Genomic DNA, 16427 nt, shown 5'->3' with positions numbered 1-16427 from the left:
AGGCAACAGGGTGCTGGAGGAGAGCTTTGTGAACACCCTGGAGTGACAGAAAGAGGAACTAGTGGGTTCGAGATTAAACCCAGAATTTTCCCTAGAAACAAGAATGACAAAACCGATGCAGTCAAGACTCATTGAATAAAACAAGCATTCTAGAGAACATCAAAGGCAGAAGGGGAAGATCAATTATGAGAAGGGTTGACTCTATAAAAGAAAGTCACAACCTGGAATGTACTAGAGTTGAGCAGGGCTGTGAAGGACAGGTAGGTTGCCCTTCGTCAGAAACGGCAGTGCGTAACGAATGCCTTGATGATATAGCCAATAGGACAGAGTACCCATTCCAGTCCCACAAAGAGCTACCTTGAGTTCCCCAACGGAAGGGTGGGGCAGAAATGCAACAAAGGTTCCCTTCCCAGTCATTAGCTGAGCTGGTGTGATGGCACAGCACACACACACACACACACTTCATGTCAGGTCACTGGGGTGTGCCTACCTGCTTGTATGGGCTAGAAAGATCCAAGTTCTGCAGTCACGCTGCTCATTACCTTTCAGCTTGAAACACCTCAATGGGTTGGGTGCAATGGGGATAATCAAGCAATTCCAACATGAAGGTCTGGTTGGATGAGATTGCTTTATGAAACAAGCATGAGGGATGGATGCTGAAGGTATTTAAGAACCTGCATTGAGGGGTCTGGACTAGATGATCTCCAAGATCCCTTCCCAATCCGTACTTCAGTGAAAACTTTATCAGGGACTGGGAAACATGCAGAGCTGGATTTCACACTGATCTGAAATAGCCAGCTCTCTTCTGGTGGATCTCTCCACTATCATCTCAGTTGATTCAAATGCTTTTGCAGGTAACTTCCAATGTGCAGCCAATGGCTTCTGGCAGGATTCCAGAGGGAAAAAAGCACCTCCTGTCTGTGAGCCAGGTAACCTATGTAACAAAATACAGAATACGTGAACGAAGGCTATCTCAGGATATGTTCAATATAGGTGGTGGGAGTTTTGCACTTCCATCTTGCTTACTACTAGTATACCTAAGCAACCTTGAGTGAGTCATACTAACCTCAAATTTGACTTGTTATAGTAATGCAGATTACATGCTGTCATTAAAAATGACCATGGTAGAAAATCATTATTTCAACATTTTGAAAAAAGTCAGACCCTGCCCTCTGCAGATGTTTTGGACTATAACTCCCAGCATCCCTGGCCTGTAGCCAAGAAAGATGGGAGTTGAAATCCAGGGTATCTGAATATCCCCAGAGAGGTCCGCCTGGCGCCGTCGTTATTTGTTTTTCGGCGCCAGGCTAAGACCTTTTTATTTAAACAATATTTTAATAACATTTAATATTAACTATAGGTTTTAATTTGCAGCCGGAGTGAACTGGGTTTTTAATTTGTATAATCTGTATTTTTATACTATGTTTGTTTATGTAAGCCATCCCGAGGCATTAAGCGATGGGACGGCATACAAAAACTCTAAATAAATAAATAAATAAAATCCAGCAAGTATGTGAGCTGGACACCTCCATGGTTGATCAGGTGGGGTCAGATAGGTACAGGTGGACCATGCAAACTGGTCCCAAGCTATTTAGCCCAATACCTGGCTGGTTCCCCCTAAAATAAAAACAATTAGACATTTTCAAGTATTTTTGCAAGTATCTAAAAATCTCTCCCTTATTTCTGGCTGGCACCATTTCCCTTCCTAGCTGAAAGGTCCATGTGTGCTTGCTTGAGGTTAAGAGTTAGATCATTCAGCTATCGGGCACTATAGAAACGTAACAAAATTTATGAGCCAGTGTGGTGTCGTGGTTAAGAGCCTAGGACTGGGACTCAGGAGATCTGCATTCTAGTCTCTGCTCAGTCATGGAGCCAATTGGGTGACTTTGGGCCAGTCACAGCCTCTCATCTCAATCTACCTCACAGGGCTGTTGTGGGGATAAGACTGAGAGCAGGAAGGGTCTGATGTAAGATTGAGTTCTTTAAACAAAAGAGAAAGTGGTGGGGCATAAATCTAATGACTACAGAAGGATCAGTTTGCAAGCTACTTGCCTGGACAAGGATTCCTCTCAATGTGCAAACACAGCAGTATACAGTCAATTTCCCTCCCCGCATCACACAAGCTCCCACTTGCATCCTTCAGTCTCACAGAGCACGCTCTAACTCTCTCAGCAAGAACCAAGCCTACAGGTTTGACTGGGCAGCAGCTACTGAGCAAATGAAAAACAAGAGATGGAAAATTAAATGCCAGTATTCCACTCCAAAGAATCTAGTCAAGGGCATCCAGTCACAAGCAACCAATGCCTAGTTTAGGCTATCCTCTCATGAGTATCCAATTCCATGGCCGTTTGTGGCTCCGTATTTCAAGTATCTTCTTTCAACAGAGAAGGGAACCAGAACCACAACAAAACAGCTGAATCCTACCAGGCAGTCCATACAATTCTTCTAAGGATCAGGGAAACAGTTTGCAAATCATTTAGGAAACATGTATTTAAATTTATTAGCAAACAAAAATGCATGACATTCGTATTTCACTTTCCTAAGGACAGTCTAACTTAAAGAGCCTACTTCTTTCCCTTTCAGTTTGCGGAGTCCAAACTTCCAATGCTTTGAAGCGGATATTTGGGGGCAAGAGGGCCCTGCCTGGTCAGTTTCCTTGGCAGGTTCTGATCACCAGCCCACAGGGATCAACAGGTGGAGGTGCACTTCTGTATGATAACTGGATCTTAACAGCTGCCCATGTCATCTCCAATCCAAACGCTGCATCTTCCTTAATTCTGAAAATGGGGCTTCTAAGCAAACGAAGCCTTCACTACCACCAGGCCTGGGCAGAATCTGCTTTTGTCCATGCGGGTTTTACAAACAACGGGGTCAACTTTGACAACGATATTGCTTTGATTAAACTGAAACAAAAAGTCCCCATTAATGCAAATATCACTCCCATTTGCCTGCCAGCAAGAAGCAGCAGATTCCATGTGAACACAAGTGATATTGGTGTGGTTGCTGGCTGGGGGAAAACAGAGAAGAGGCAGCAATCCTCTGCCTTGCTGTATACCGAGTTAGATGTTGTTGATCCAGAAAAATGCAAGGCGGCATATGCAAACCACACTCTGGAAGGGAAGCCACTTGTGGTGACAGAAAACATGCTTTGTGCTGGTTACGAACAAGGTGGGAGGGATTCTTGTAGTGGAGACAGTGGGGGTCCACTGACGTTTTTCGATACGGAGACCAAGAAGTGGTTTGTCGGTGGCATCGTATCCTGGGGCTTGGAATGTGGCTCTGCAGAGCAGTACGGCGTATACACTAAAGTAATGAATTACCTTTCGTGGATTGAAGACATAATCGCTCGGAATTCTTAACTGATTTTTTTTTACTGTTTTATTTCAATAAAACAAATGCAAACTCTTCTCCTTTTGTTACAACAAATGGTTTTGCACATTTGTAGGCCCAAGTACACATCACTTGGCAGTAAGCCCTATCCGGCTAACTAGGATGTACGAGTAAATAGATACAGTACTGTGTAGTAAACATTTCCAGACCTTTTTATTGACAGCTCAGTCAGGATATGCTTAGATATAACAGAACTGCAAAAATAAAATAAAAAATAGCAGTATTAAATTAGGTATCAGTACATCTGCCTCACTTGTCTAGTTCTCTTCCTGGGAGGCTGTGCGTTGTTTTGACTAGCCAACCTTTAAACTCATCTCCCTTCCCATTCCTCTGGGAGAACTGCCACACTGCGCATGAACAGTCACACACCCCATGCAGTTAAAGCACCTTTGTTTTTCCTCAAATTCAGGTGTCAAAAGAATTGGGATTGTGCCGATCCTTCCAGTGCTGGAGCTTGATTCAAAGCATGTGTGTGAAGTAGAAATGTTATTCCTGTTTGAGAGAGGGGAGATTAGAGGGCCTTACTGATTCTGAGAAAATTCATATTCCTGGGTCTCAACAAAACGTTGAGAAAGTGACTCGTTATTATAGCCACCGGCCATCTCGAACCAGATGGTTCATGCAATGTGACTCTGCAGTTTCTTCCAACATGAGGCAAAGATGCTCCAAGTCTCAAGAGTGAAACTTCGTGGCTACTTTAATTGCTGTTGACAGACTTGCCTTCTACAATTTCTTCCATTCTCTTTGCAAATCACAGGCATTGGATCTAAATGATTTTTCTTCTACAGCCAATTCAGGAGACTAGCTGTTCAACATCAGCAGGAGCTAATCTTGAGTTTTTATAAAATACTGCAAAGAAAATATCTCAAACACTGTTCTGTTCTTATCAGTAGGCAGTACCAACAGCAAAACAAAAACAAAAAAATATCCCATAGATGTGGCTCAGAGGAACACGGCAAGACCCCCAGAGGTGTTGTTCAATCAGCTGCAACATTACATTTGCAACTGCTGAGACCAAAGTGCTTCAAGACTCAATTCACACCCACACAAATTTGGCCTGCAAGAGGAAATTGTCAACATTACATCTATTTGAATATGGAAGCCTCAGTAATTAAGAGATGCTCAGCAGGTAACTGAAACACACAACACATTTGCTCACATAGGGCCTTTGTTAAATTACTATGCTTTTTATGACTAAATGAAGCTCATTAGCAAGATAATCCTTCTAGCAGTGTTAAACTGTGTTCATTTCCTACTTTAAATCACATTTGCCCAATAGATGGAAAGTTAAAGCAAAACAAGACTCCAGACAATCAAGTTATGAGAACACCTTTTATTAGCTCACTTTCAACACTAATGGAAAATAAAAATAAAGGTATGAATAATGTTTGAAAACATTTCTAATACACTGAAGGATTGAAGGGAGGGGAGAATAAAATCCTTAGTGCTCTCACTGTACTAAAATATCACAACCTGTATTCCCCCCTTCCATTTGGGGCCCTAGGCTACTTTTTTAAAAAACAAGTGGAAACAAATTACTGAAACCATGCTAGTGAGGTATAAAACTTACCCTCTTGATCCTTCTCGGGGTTGACACAGTTTAGCCGTTGGAAGTCCAAGAATACCATATTAAGTGTTATTCAGCAGCAATAGATGGTATTAGTGCAAGTACTAAAATGCAAAATTCAGATGGTACAGAGTTTGGCAAGAGATCTGATTTAGGTACAGAAAAGGTTAATCAATTCATTAACAAATATTTGTTCTCTGGAACATTGACAGATTTTGTTTCACATGGAGAACCACGTACTGGATTTTATATGGATTTTACCATTCACCAGTAATGCCAGCATAAGCCCCAACAACCCTTTTTTAAAGTGTCCATCAGTGTCTTTTCTAAGGATTTAAAGCAGATGAAAGCAGGAAGGAAATCTTCCAGGGTACTGGGACAATTTTCACAAAAACAGGACTATACCCACTTAAGTAGGTCATTTATGCATTTGGTGCTTACACAGTCTACAAAACTGAAGCTGTACGTTTTTATCAAGTAAATAATAAATAGGCTGACACCAGTGGTGTAACAATTAGGACTACTTGGTCCATAATCTTGCGGATCCTGTTGTTCAACACAGGAAAACCTAACTGTTCTGGCAGTATTCCCTTAAGTGGGGTATTATCACTACTGTACCACCAACTCAGTTATCTAAGTAGAGTACACTGAAATAGGTCAATACCACAGATGGGTTCAAAGGCCTCTTATCTCCAACACCCAGTACCCTAGAGGGAATTGCTCACCAGGGATGGGGTACCTCATTTGGCAGAACCGGATTTCAGATGTGTATATCACAAAACGCTACCAAGATGGGACTGGAGCCAAGCTACTGGGTATCAACTACATTAACAAAAGAGGCAAATTTAAAATACCAAATACATCTTTACAGTGGTTTTATACCAACACCAGGTATTTTTAAAAACCCCACCAAGTTAACTCCTATGAATTCTTTGCACTTAGGGGCTGTCAAACACACACACATATTACTTAAATCAGTTTTATTTAAGAATTTCCTACATTGACAAATCTTATAAAAAGCATCCAAACACAGAACTGCAGCAAACAGCATTCATATGGATATCTTACAGACAGAGAAACTTCCACCCACAAGGGAACCCCTGAGCTCAGAAATGAGCTTTGCTACAAAAACACTGGCAAAGCACACCATGAGCTGGGCGTTCCCATCGAAAGCCCCACCTCCAGTTCACATGACCACACTTACAGGATCATTAAACAGAAAAGAACACACACCATACAGCATTCACAGCAGAGTTGACATAAAGGAGGGAAAAAAATACAGATATTCATTTCACTTAACACATTCTACTAATTGGTTAACTAAGTAAAAAGCCCTCCCCCCATTAAGTTCTTCCAGATCGGGATGTCCTTCTGAATGCAAGAAAAAAAAAACACTCGTACGTCCTCTCCCATTGCTCTCCGCACACTCTCTCATCACCAAAGTCACAGGATCGAGGGACATCGCGCCAAGAAAAAAAGTTTTTTTTAAAAAAAATCCCATAATGCACCACCAAGTCTCTCTCTGCATGCGCCTCCTCCTTTTTCTCGCACATACCAAGCCCTCACATGCCTCGGCACCACCAATCCAATCCCACACAAGGTTTTCAAAAGTTCAAACAAGCCTTCCGGTATCCATCATCTCACAGCCTTGCGTTCATAGCGTTGAATACGACCTCCATGAAATAAAAAGAGTAGCGGATAAAAATGGAACACCCACCGTCTTAAGACGTAGCATGTGCAGTGTGATGAAGGAGTCTTGGATGAGGAAAGCATGGAGACAGGAATATTCCTAAGGCAGGGTTTTTTTGTTTTGTGTGTGTGTGTGTGTGTTTTTTTACTGCACTGCTTTCAATGAAGTGCTTCTTCCATACACATTTGAAATGAGATGAACTGCAAGGATTAAATGAGGTCTTCATACCGTACTTTAGTATGAGGAGGGGAGACAGTGTTAAAAGGAAAAAAAGCCGACACCAACATTGCATTCTCCACACAGGACATTTGGGGGGAGGGGGAGGGAGAGAAAGAGAGAGAGAAATTCTTATGGCGGGGGATCAAATTAAATTGTAAAAGAAAAAAAACTAACAAGGATAGGATGCAGTTTCTGAAAAATGGCTTCCATTTTTGAAACATGCAAAGATCTCAGCTGACTAGGAAATGAGGAATCAAATTTTTTTTACAAATTCCTACCAAATTGCAGCGCGTCCGTTTACCAGTCAGGCAAACAGCAGTTCTCTTTCAGCCACTCAATATCCCAACTCATGTATTCCAACTCAATGTAACAAAACCTATAAAACTCCATTTAATCTTTTCTTTTTTTCCCCCCTTACAAAAGAAAAAGTGTCAAAAATACTGTTGAAATATACTACACGCTGAACAAATTGATTTGGAGTTTTTTTTTTGTTTTCGTTTTAGTATATGCATCTTATAATATACTTACCAGGAGCTCTAGAAAAAAAAATCTGATTTCCCACCAAAGAGTCAGTGTTAGGTTCTCTACATTCCCCAGCCAGATGATTTGGAATCCATGCTTGATCCAAAACCTCCATTAAACCCACTGCTAGAGCCTGTATTTGAGGAGCCCCACCCGATCGCTGCACCAGAGTTCGAGCCTCCGTAAGAATTGCTTCCTGAACTGAAGCCCTGGTTTTGCTCCCTCTGCATGTTGCCTTGTGGCTGGCTGTTCCCTGATGGCCCAGACTGATTCTGCTGGCTTGCTAGCATCCCCATCATTCCCCAACTGCTTTGCAGCGCTGCCTGAGCTGCTGCCATCATGGCTGGGTTGATGCTAAAGGCCCCAAAGTTCATCCCACCACCCATGTTGCTGCCCTGGTTGTTTCCCAACCCTCCACCTCCACCGCCTCCCCCCCTGTTAGGAAATCCACCCTGATTCCCAAAGCCTCCTGGATTACCACCAAATCTTCCACCTCTTTCTAGTTGTCTACTGCTATTATGCTTAGGTTCAGCATTGGATATATGGACGCTGATTCCTTTTATGATCAAGTCCTCGCCACAAAGGGACTGGGCAACCTATAAGAAATAAGGTATGCAGACTGAGTAATTTTAAAGAGAAAAGAAAGTAAAATTTACACACATGTAACTTTTAAACAGTAACAACATACAAATCTAGGTGCTTAATTTTAATAAACAGTACTCCTTGCAAAGTCATACGGATCCCTTTACTGTAGTGCAGAATATAGGTCTCCTCGGGGGAAAAAAATGGAACTAAAGATAGTATTCATTTTAAGTACATTATACCTCATACTGTTTCTCCTTAATAGGAACAGCTAACTTAGGAGTCTTGAAAGCAGAAACTCATGAACTTAAAAGTTCCAGAACAGAAATGATCAAATGCTTTGGTTATCTCAATATTTCAGTTTACTAATTAACAATAAAACTGTGCAAAGCAGTAGTTCAACAACTTGCCTGGTGGCTTGTGACAGAAACTGGCTACTTCCCAGGAAGCAGGGAAACAAAGTTTCCAACCTTGTAGGTTTACCCCTACTCCTGATTCTCCTTGCAAAGTCAGCATGCCACAAATGGCAAACAGGGATGTTTATCTATTGAGGCTAGTCAACTCCTTTGGGTAAGGAACTTAGCTGCATTTATTTGCAAGGCCTTTTTTTTGTAAACATCAAGCCACAAAATGCCATTATGTGCTGCCCCGTTAAAGAGGTATTTGGTTATGTTTCAGAATATCAGTCAAGTTTAATATCTCAGGGTTATGTTTTTCTGGGTTAAAACAAAGCTTAAAGCCTACTCACACATTGCTCACAGGTAAGACCTTACCACATAGCAACAGTCATGACTCTTGTAACACCCTCCAACCGGCATGCAATTTGCCAGGGAGTCTCCCTGCATGAGCATCAACGGGATGCCACATGATCGGGAGCCTTGACTGGACGAGTATCCAAGTGGCACAGAGCCCCCTCATAAAGCAGCAGCTTGAGCATGAAGTTTACACTTCATGTGTGGGTGACGCACACATGACATCAGAGCCATGGCTAGAAGTGTAGCCTCACTCCCCCTCCTACGTAGTAAGCTACTACACAGGATAACATGTACATGGAACATAAGCAACACATCAAAGCAAAACTAATTATGTGCCAGACAGGAGTGACATTAGCAGTAACTGCAGCTGCTCTTGTTCATGAGCCATTTGCAGCAACGGAAATAAATGGAAGCTTAATGGAAAACTCTTAAGAACAAGTTGTCCACACAACCGGACACTTTGGATGGATACCTGATCATCAGCAAATGTAACAAAGGCAAAAGCTCTGAAGGGTTTGGGGATGAAGACATCAACCACTTCTCCATACTGCGAAAAAAACTGACGGAGCTCATCGGCAGTCATGTCTTCGGTGCAGCGCCCAACAAACACCTTCCTGCTACGCAAAGGTTCATCTGGACTTTGCTAGTGTCAATGCAGAACAAAGACTCAGGTTAATAGAAAATTCTTTTTTGTTCAGCGACTATAATAATGCACATATGGAGGGCACTTATATACATGTACAAATTACAAGGGAACAATTTCCAATTTTCCTACGCAGGTGGCAGCTAATCATAAAATATATTCCATATTCTTACATGATCTTCTGAACGGGTTTGAGCAGGGGCACTGGCTTGTTTTCCTTTAATACCTCACTCTACTTCCACAATCACAATATCACAACCGGCTTCATAAAGTAACTCAACTTCAAAGTCCCTCATCTTCATAAATAACTTCCCACATAATACGAGACATCTGGTATGTGTCCAGTTCTTTGGATCACAGCTAATATATTCAGGATTATATAGAATCTCCCTGTCTAGAATCATCTGTGACAAGTTCTTGACAAGGATTTTGGCACAGCATGACTACAAGTCAAGAACAAGCCACAAGGAATACCTTGGAATTCGGGAGCTTGCAGTCGCACCATCTTCCATCTATCATGTGGCGCTGAGACATGACTTTCACCTGGGTTTCGTAGTCTGTAAATCTGACAAAACCAAACCCTTTGGAGTGGCCAGTTTTGATGTCCTTCTTCACCTACAGTTAGAGAAAATCAGATGGCTAGATATCATCGCCACCTCCACCACCATTACTACATTGCATTTACGCTCCACCTTTCTCCTTCTTGCAAGGAATGCAAGGTGGCTCACAAGGTTCTCTTTCCCGTCACTTAATCGGCACCCCAGCAGCCCCATGAGGTAATTTAGACAGTCTTTGATTGGCCCCAAGTCACCCAGTGGGTTTCATGGCTGAGTGGGGACTAGAACCAAGATCACCTGAGTTCCAAGGCAGCACTCTTAACCACTACCCCACACTGGCTCTCAATACTGAAAAAAACTCCACACAATTATTTCACAGACCAAGTTGCCAAATGAAGGGACACAAAAATGATAATGTCTGCTCTTTGGCTGAAGCCTTCACCAGGAATTGCCTTCCTTTCGGAACAGCTGCAGCATTAGGTTTCTCTCTTCCTCAAATGCCATCTAAAAGTTAAAAGCTGTTCAAACTGTAGCAAAAGGAAAAAAGGAGAAGCAGGGCAACTCAGCTCCCTTGACTGTACTGAAAAACCATGCTCTGGCTGGCTCCTTGTGGCCCTGAATTATTTCCATTCCCTTGGGTCAAATATAAGAGCCATGTCACAATAATTAGTGTCCAACTTGACTCATCTTCTTCTTCTGTCCTCATCTGTTTTTCTTTTTGTGCTGAGTCTTTTAGATCATAAAGTTTAAGGGCAGAGACTGTTTGATCCAGGAGTCTTTTCTGTTGGGCAGTGGGGTTAAAAGGCTTTAAATAATGCTCTTTTTATAATAATGAAATTAATGACACAGAGCAGGAGTTACACTTCTATCGTTTGGCTAATTATGGTTTATACAAAAAGGGTTAATCCTGCTCCCTTGCTTAAACAGCAGTAGAAGAAAACTTAGTTTCTCTCTTCCTCTACAAAACTAGGAGCAACTGTTACAAGTGTTATGAGGTGACAGTGCCATGCATACAATAGCAGTTTCGAACTGTTATAGGGTCATCACTATTCCGGGAAAAGAATGTCAAATACCTGCACCATGAGAACCTCTCCAAAAGTGCTGAAATATTCCTTCAGATCCTGTTCTGTTGTTTTCCATGGAAGACCCAAAACTATCAGATCAGAGGTTTTCTGCACTGCTCGTTTCACTTTAACAGCTGACGAGGCATCTGTTTCATCCATCTTCCTCTTGTTATCTAAACAGAAAGGTAACCCAGTTAAGTGGAAGACTTTGAAGGAGCAGGTCATTTTAAAGTTATGTACAGCCCAGCCCTACGCTGACTTGGCACCAAACTCCTGTGCAGACAACACAGAGATTATTCTAAAGTAAGCACACACAGGATTGGTCTCCTATAGTGCAAACACAGGCAATTTAATCAGAAGGAAGTCTTATTGGGTTCAATAGTGCTTATCACCTAGTTACTATGTTCAGAATTGCAACCTTGGAATGTATTTGTGGTAGGCTGGTTCACACAAACAGCCCACCATAGTTTATTTAAATCCGAGTGGGCTGTGATGTAACCCAGTTGTAATTTTGAATATTCAAGCTACAACTGCAGCTTGTTGTGTCATCCAAACCATGGGTTCTACAAAGGCTAAATGGCTCACGCACAACCCTAAAAGAGTTTATGGGTTTGGCTAGGGTTGCACAACTTAAAAAACCCTGTACTCAGATGACATGACAAGACACAGCCTGATATTTAAGATGGCAGCTGCAGGCCTGACAACCTGCAGGCCTGACAACCTACCAAGCTTTAAATGAACCATGAAAAATCACAATAGCTTTGTGAACCAGTTCTACAAGTTAGACACTACACTACTATTTGTTGTTAACCAATCCCATTTTTCACTCAATTCAGAACTCTGTGGGTGATGGGGATCGCTTTTTTAAAGCTGTGGGCAAGCCAAAAGAAAGAAAATGTTGTAAGCCGCCCCGAGGCTTCGGCGAATGGGGCGGCATAAAAATGTTTTAATAAATAAATAAATAAATAAAATATTCCTACTAGAGTTCTATGTGTAAATAATGCTTTAGCAAAGTAGAACTCTGAGCACATACCTTTGGGATAATTAACAACATATACCAGATTTCCCCAGCCATTATCTGGTGCATGCAGAATTCCTTCCACTAATCTGACCCCTCTCATACACTGAGACACAGGGTTTCTGTAGCGCAGGCCGCAGGCCCCTGGAAACTGAGCAGTAACTGTAGAGAGCAACACAGTCCCATCATCCTCTGAAGGAATCTCAATGGGTTCTTCATTCTCATCTTCAGTAACCCGGATATATTCTGACATCTCCGCCGTGGTGTTACTAAATAGAAGGATTAAAGAGAGGAAAGTGAGCAACATCTAACTTGTAAAAGGTAATTCCAAGTTTTAATAATGGCTGTATCTCGGTAAAAGTCCATCTCAAATGCAAAATGCCATTCCTCTATTTTCCTATTTAAGTAATATCATAACTGACACATCCTTGGCTCTCACAGTAAGACATTCAGCATACACTCCAAATACACAGTTAAGTGAAAGATAAGGAAAGGTAATTCAGTGGTTCAGTATGTGCCTTGCATTCAGAAGGCCCAAAACGCAACTTCTGGTATCTCCAGTTAAAATGACAAAATTACAGATGATGGGAAAGGTCTCTGGAGAGCTGAACTAGATGGATAAATAGAATGGCCCAGTATAAGGCAGATTCCCATCTTCCTATATATAGATTATTTTCATCTTGATGTTGTCTGAAAGGCAGGATGAAATCATCTCATAAAGCTTCAAAGAAATAGGTCCCAACCTCAGCTTACAAACTGAAAAGACAGGACATACAAGGAAAGAGAGTAGAGGAAGCGCTGGAGAATGGCCAGAACAAAGTGACTAGTTGGAAAAGTGCATTTATAGCCAGCTTACAACCAAGCAGGTTGTCTTGCTCAAACAGATGTTCAGCTACCTGGCAGTCCGCCCACTGGCAGCAGAGGTCAGAATAATATGTCACTGCACTTCTGCAGTTCTAGGACAACTGGCAGTTGAAGCAGAGTTCTTTCTGCTGGGGAAGGGAGGGGGAGAAAGCTCTTTGCAACTCTAGCCGATTGCTGCAGCAGATTTGTCTCACCTATGTTCTTTCATGGAGGGTGTACCTTTCCATGCACCTCTCAATGGCCCTTATTCCTCTGGTGGATTGCTCAGGCCAGAGTGTGCTTCCCTTCAATTAACTATAGGAAACAGAAAGGCAGGCAAACAAACATTTTGCAGTAGATGCACACTTAAGATGTAGCGTTGTTAGAAAACCAACAGCTGTACAGGCAGATTTGGCATATAAATTTTCTTCGTTCAAACCTTGACGCTGATTAGGGAAGCCAAAACAGTTATCAAAATGTACACAAAAGTGCATCATGGGTACGCATTTAGGAAATCTTGATAGATTCAAATAGCAAGGAACACAGTAAAAAAGGAAAACAGGAAGGATGTATGTGAATGAAATGATGAGACAACACAAGGCCTACCTTTGATGCACAATCTCTGCTGAACAATGAACTAATTTTAGGAAAACTAATCTCTTATCTATTCTTGAGTTAGATCATAAAATGGGATTACAAACAAAGCATTCCACAAGATGGCTATGAAATTGCTGCTAAAGTTCACCAATTCAAAGCACAATAAAAACAATTTATGACTATGCCACCAAACGAAAAAACAATTATCAAGGTACCCAGAGAAGGGAGTAAACTCAAGAGCAAAAGAATATAACTTGGACATCACAAGGAGTATGTAATAGAGGCATCAGAAATTTGCAGAAAATGATTAAAGAACTTTTGACAGCATCAACAGGTGATATCCTGCTACTTTACTTTAAATATGTTATTGTGTGCTGCAATTGCATTATTGTGCTGATTTTATTCTGTTGCATGCTTTACTGTAGATCCCTGCGACACGAAGCTACTCATACTTCATTATTTGTAAATATATGGGTTGCCTTTCAGCTGGAATAAGGTCCCCAAACTAACTTATAATTAAAACCGTTTAAAAGCTTAAAAAGTAAAAAGTCCAAGGTAAAGCCCAAACACTACAAAGCAGGATGGCCACCATTATTATGGAGTACAACAGTCCATAAAAGAAGAGATACGAAACTGCATGGCAAAGATGCTGCTTTTAAAAAAACTAGGTAACCTAGTTACCATGTCTCACACTAACCCTAACCTTTAATAAGTAAACAAAGCATAACGCCAAAGTGGGGTTCTATTCAGCAACTGCAACAAATAACCATTAAAATACGTATCTTCCATTAATTTGCCTATTAGAACCTAATAAAGGTCACTCATCCATCTACAATAGCATCATGCTTCCAATCAGATGCTGCTAGGAATGTCAGAAATACTGCAAGGAGGTAGCAGTTTTGGAAAGCAAACAAGGGAGGCAACCTGCAAATGCAACTGCCTCTCAGCAAACAGGTACTCTGTACACTGATGCATCTGCCCTAAATATCACAGTGCCTAGCAGATAAGAACTGCCTTTCTGGACCAGAGCTCATCCATCATGTGTAATTTGGTTTCCAACAGCAGCCATCCAGATGCTTTCAGGGGCCCATGAGCAGGGTATGAAAGCACTATGCCCCATTTGTCACAGGAGGTAGGTTGCCTCTGATCATGACATTCCTGAAATGGTCAGAGGTGAGATAAAGCACCTTTTTATTATAATTATTTATGTATTCAAATATGTTCTGCCAATGAGTAGCTTACATATAATAAATGATACATTTATTCCTGCTTTGCCAGTTGCTTTACTGGAAATACTGACTTTTCTTCTGACTGGTTATATCTCTCAGCAATTCTAAGTCTGCCTGGTTGCACTGATGTACATATAAATACAGAGATGCCAAATAACAGGTAATCTCAAAATATATTTAGAACTAGGCATTTTGCCTTCTGCCCTCATCAGTACCTATGATGTCAAATGAGTATCAAGAGCAGTAGCTTGAAATGTAAGAAGCAAAAATTCTTAAGGAAAAAAAAAAAGGAGAGATGAATTATACAAAGCTTATGAATTATCTTTCAAATTAAGGCCACATGAACTACAAGTTCTGGGTCTGTAGCTCCAGAAATTGTACTTTCTGTCAAGTGTGTTAGTGTCCTTCCATTTGTTCAGCTGAACACAACTATAAATCTAAGAGACTATGAGCAAATGAAAAAAAAATCTTGTAAGCTGCTCTTAGTATCCACTTAACATGACAGCTACTGGTAGGGATGGAAACCAAAACAGTTAGCTCTAAATGCATTTGAAATTACTTTGGTGTTGCTCCTTTATACACATTCTCTTCAGAGTGGCTGCATCTATACTGGATAAAGATTGTCGCTTCAACATTGCACTCTTTATATACGTATGCTTATATAACATATAAAAATGCTTACAAGCAGTAGTTTATCTGCGTTATATGAAATATAATGCAGTATACATTTCATATGTTTCAGCTATATCGATCAATTCAAATTTTATCTAAGAAAATTAACATGTTGTTTGTATGTTAGTTATGTTTTCTTCATTTTCTTTTATTTCAATGACACTATGTTAATAACAAATGGGAAATGAATGTGTGCATGTATATTAGTATTTATGTGCACACATGCATGCACACATTTGTGAATGCATGTATATAATTTTGTGCATGCATATGCGTGCATAGTACTACCGGCAACAGCTGTCAAGTAAAAGTACCCTCAAATAGCATCAATATTGGATACTCCCTTTCTCCATTTTAATCTTCATAACAACCCTGAGAGGAAGGTTAGGTGAGAAGCAGTGCCTTACCCAAAACTATTCAGTGAACTTCTCATTTTCAAGAACTCCTTTTCTTTTCACAAAAACCCTGCGAGTTAGGTTAAGCAAACAGTCAGTGACTAGATTAAAACTTAGCCCACCGAGTTTCACGGCCGAACTGGGCGGGCCTAGGACTCTCATTTCTTGAGTCTCAGTCCAACACTCGAACCCAACAAATGTTTCTCTCAAGTGTAACAGTGTGCATTGATCTGAACTATAGGCCACGTTTTGTTTTGCCAGGCACCCGAAGACAGCGGGCCCCGGCCACGTCCATAATTAAGACTCAGTGTGCGTGTGACAACTATTAATATGGGCTCAACCCAAAACATAGAGCTCAAAAATATTTTCAAATCATTCTACATATACTCTATTTGTCTCATGTAGTTCAACCTCTCCTCCGTTTCGCCGGCCTTCCCGCGCTAGGCCCAACCCTTCTTACGGCACGGTACGGTCTGGCCTAGCCTAGCCCTCCACTCCGCCAGCCAGCTGCAGACCGGGCCTAACCCCCAATCCCGCGCTCACCGGTGGCCCGAGGCCTGAAGGAGGCGAAGAAGGGACGAAAAAACGGCTGCTGTTTCTGCCTGCCCCTAGCGCCGTGTGCGAAGAGGATCAAGCGAGCTCCCTGCTCAGGCCTCCACTCTCCTCCTTGCCGACAAAATGGCG

The 16427-nt window shown here is 41.5% G+C and overlaps 2 protein-coding genes across 9 annotated transcripts in view; one reads left to right on the top strand and one right to left on the bottom strand.

The window, feature by feature from the left end:
* Nucleotides 1-3407, top strand: part of MASP2 (MBL associated serine protease 2) — a 17284-nt gene extending 13877 nt beyond the window's left edge. The window contains exons 10-11 of the mRNA XM_044445372.1: nt 855-929; nt 2584-3407. Coding sequence (XP_044301307.1) covers nt 855-929; nt 2584-3359 — 851 coding nt within the window. The 3' untranslated portion in view covers nt 3360-3407. The remainder of the gene's footprint in view (nt 1-854; nt 930-2583) is intronic.
* On the bottom strand, nt 3361-16427 carry LOC123030991 (TAR DNA binding protein). 8 transcript variants are annotated; one of them, XR_006416204.1, is made up of 9 exons: nt 15756-16272; nt 12023-12276; nt 10999-11162; nt 9843-9983; nt 9198-9368; nt 6675-7984; nt 5683-5779; nt 4961-5061; nt 3361-4447 (listed from the first exon to the last, which is right to left on the bottom strand). XR_006416204.1 is itself a non-coding variant. In XM_044445378.1 (7 exons), the coding sequence occupies exons 1-7, from the start codon at nt 15779-15781 to the stop codon at nt 6857-6859; spliced, it is 897 nt and encodes a 298-aa protein (XP_044301313.1). In that variant the 5' UTR covers nt 15782-16271; the 3' UTR covers nt 5921-6856. The 8 variants fall into 8 exon arrangements, 4 of the variants coding, with proteins under 4 accessions (XP_044301313.1, XP_044301312.1, XP_044301311.1 ...); XR_006416205.1 differs by having other exon boundaries at nt 5697-5779; XR_006416203.1 differs by having other exon boundaries at nt 4961-5779.

The sequence above is a fragment of the Varanus komodoensis genome, unplaced genomic scaffold (assembly GCF_004798865.1).
Source record: "Varanus komodoensis strain SLA01 unplaced genomic scaffold, ASM479886v1 scaffold48, whole genome shotgun sequence".
In the NCBI taxonomy this organism is placed as follows: Eukaryota; Metazoa; Chordata; class Lepidosauria; order Squamata; family Varanidae; genus Varanus; species Varanus komodoensis.
Note: the sequence above shows the minus strand (reverse complement) of the source record. Positions and strands in the feature narration are given on the sequence as shown.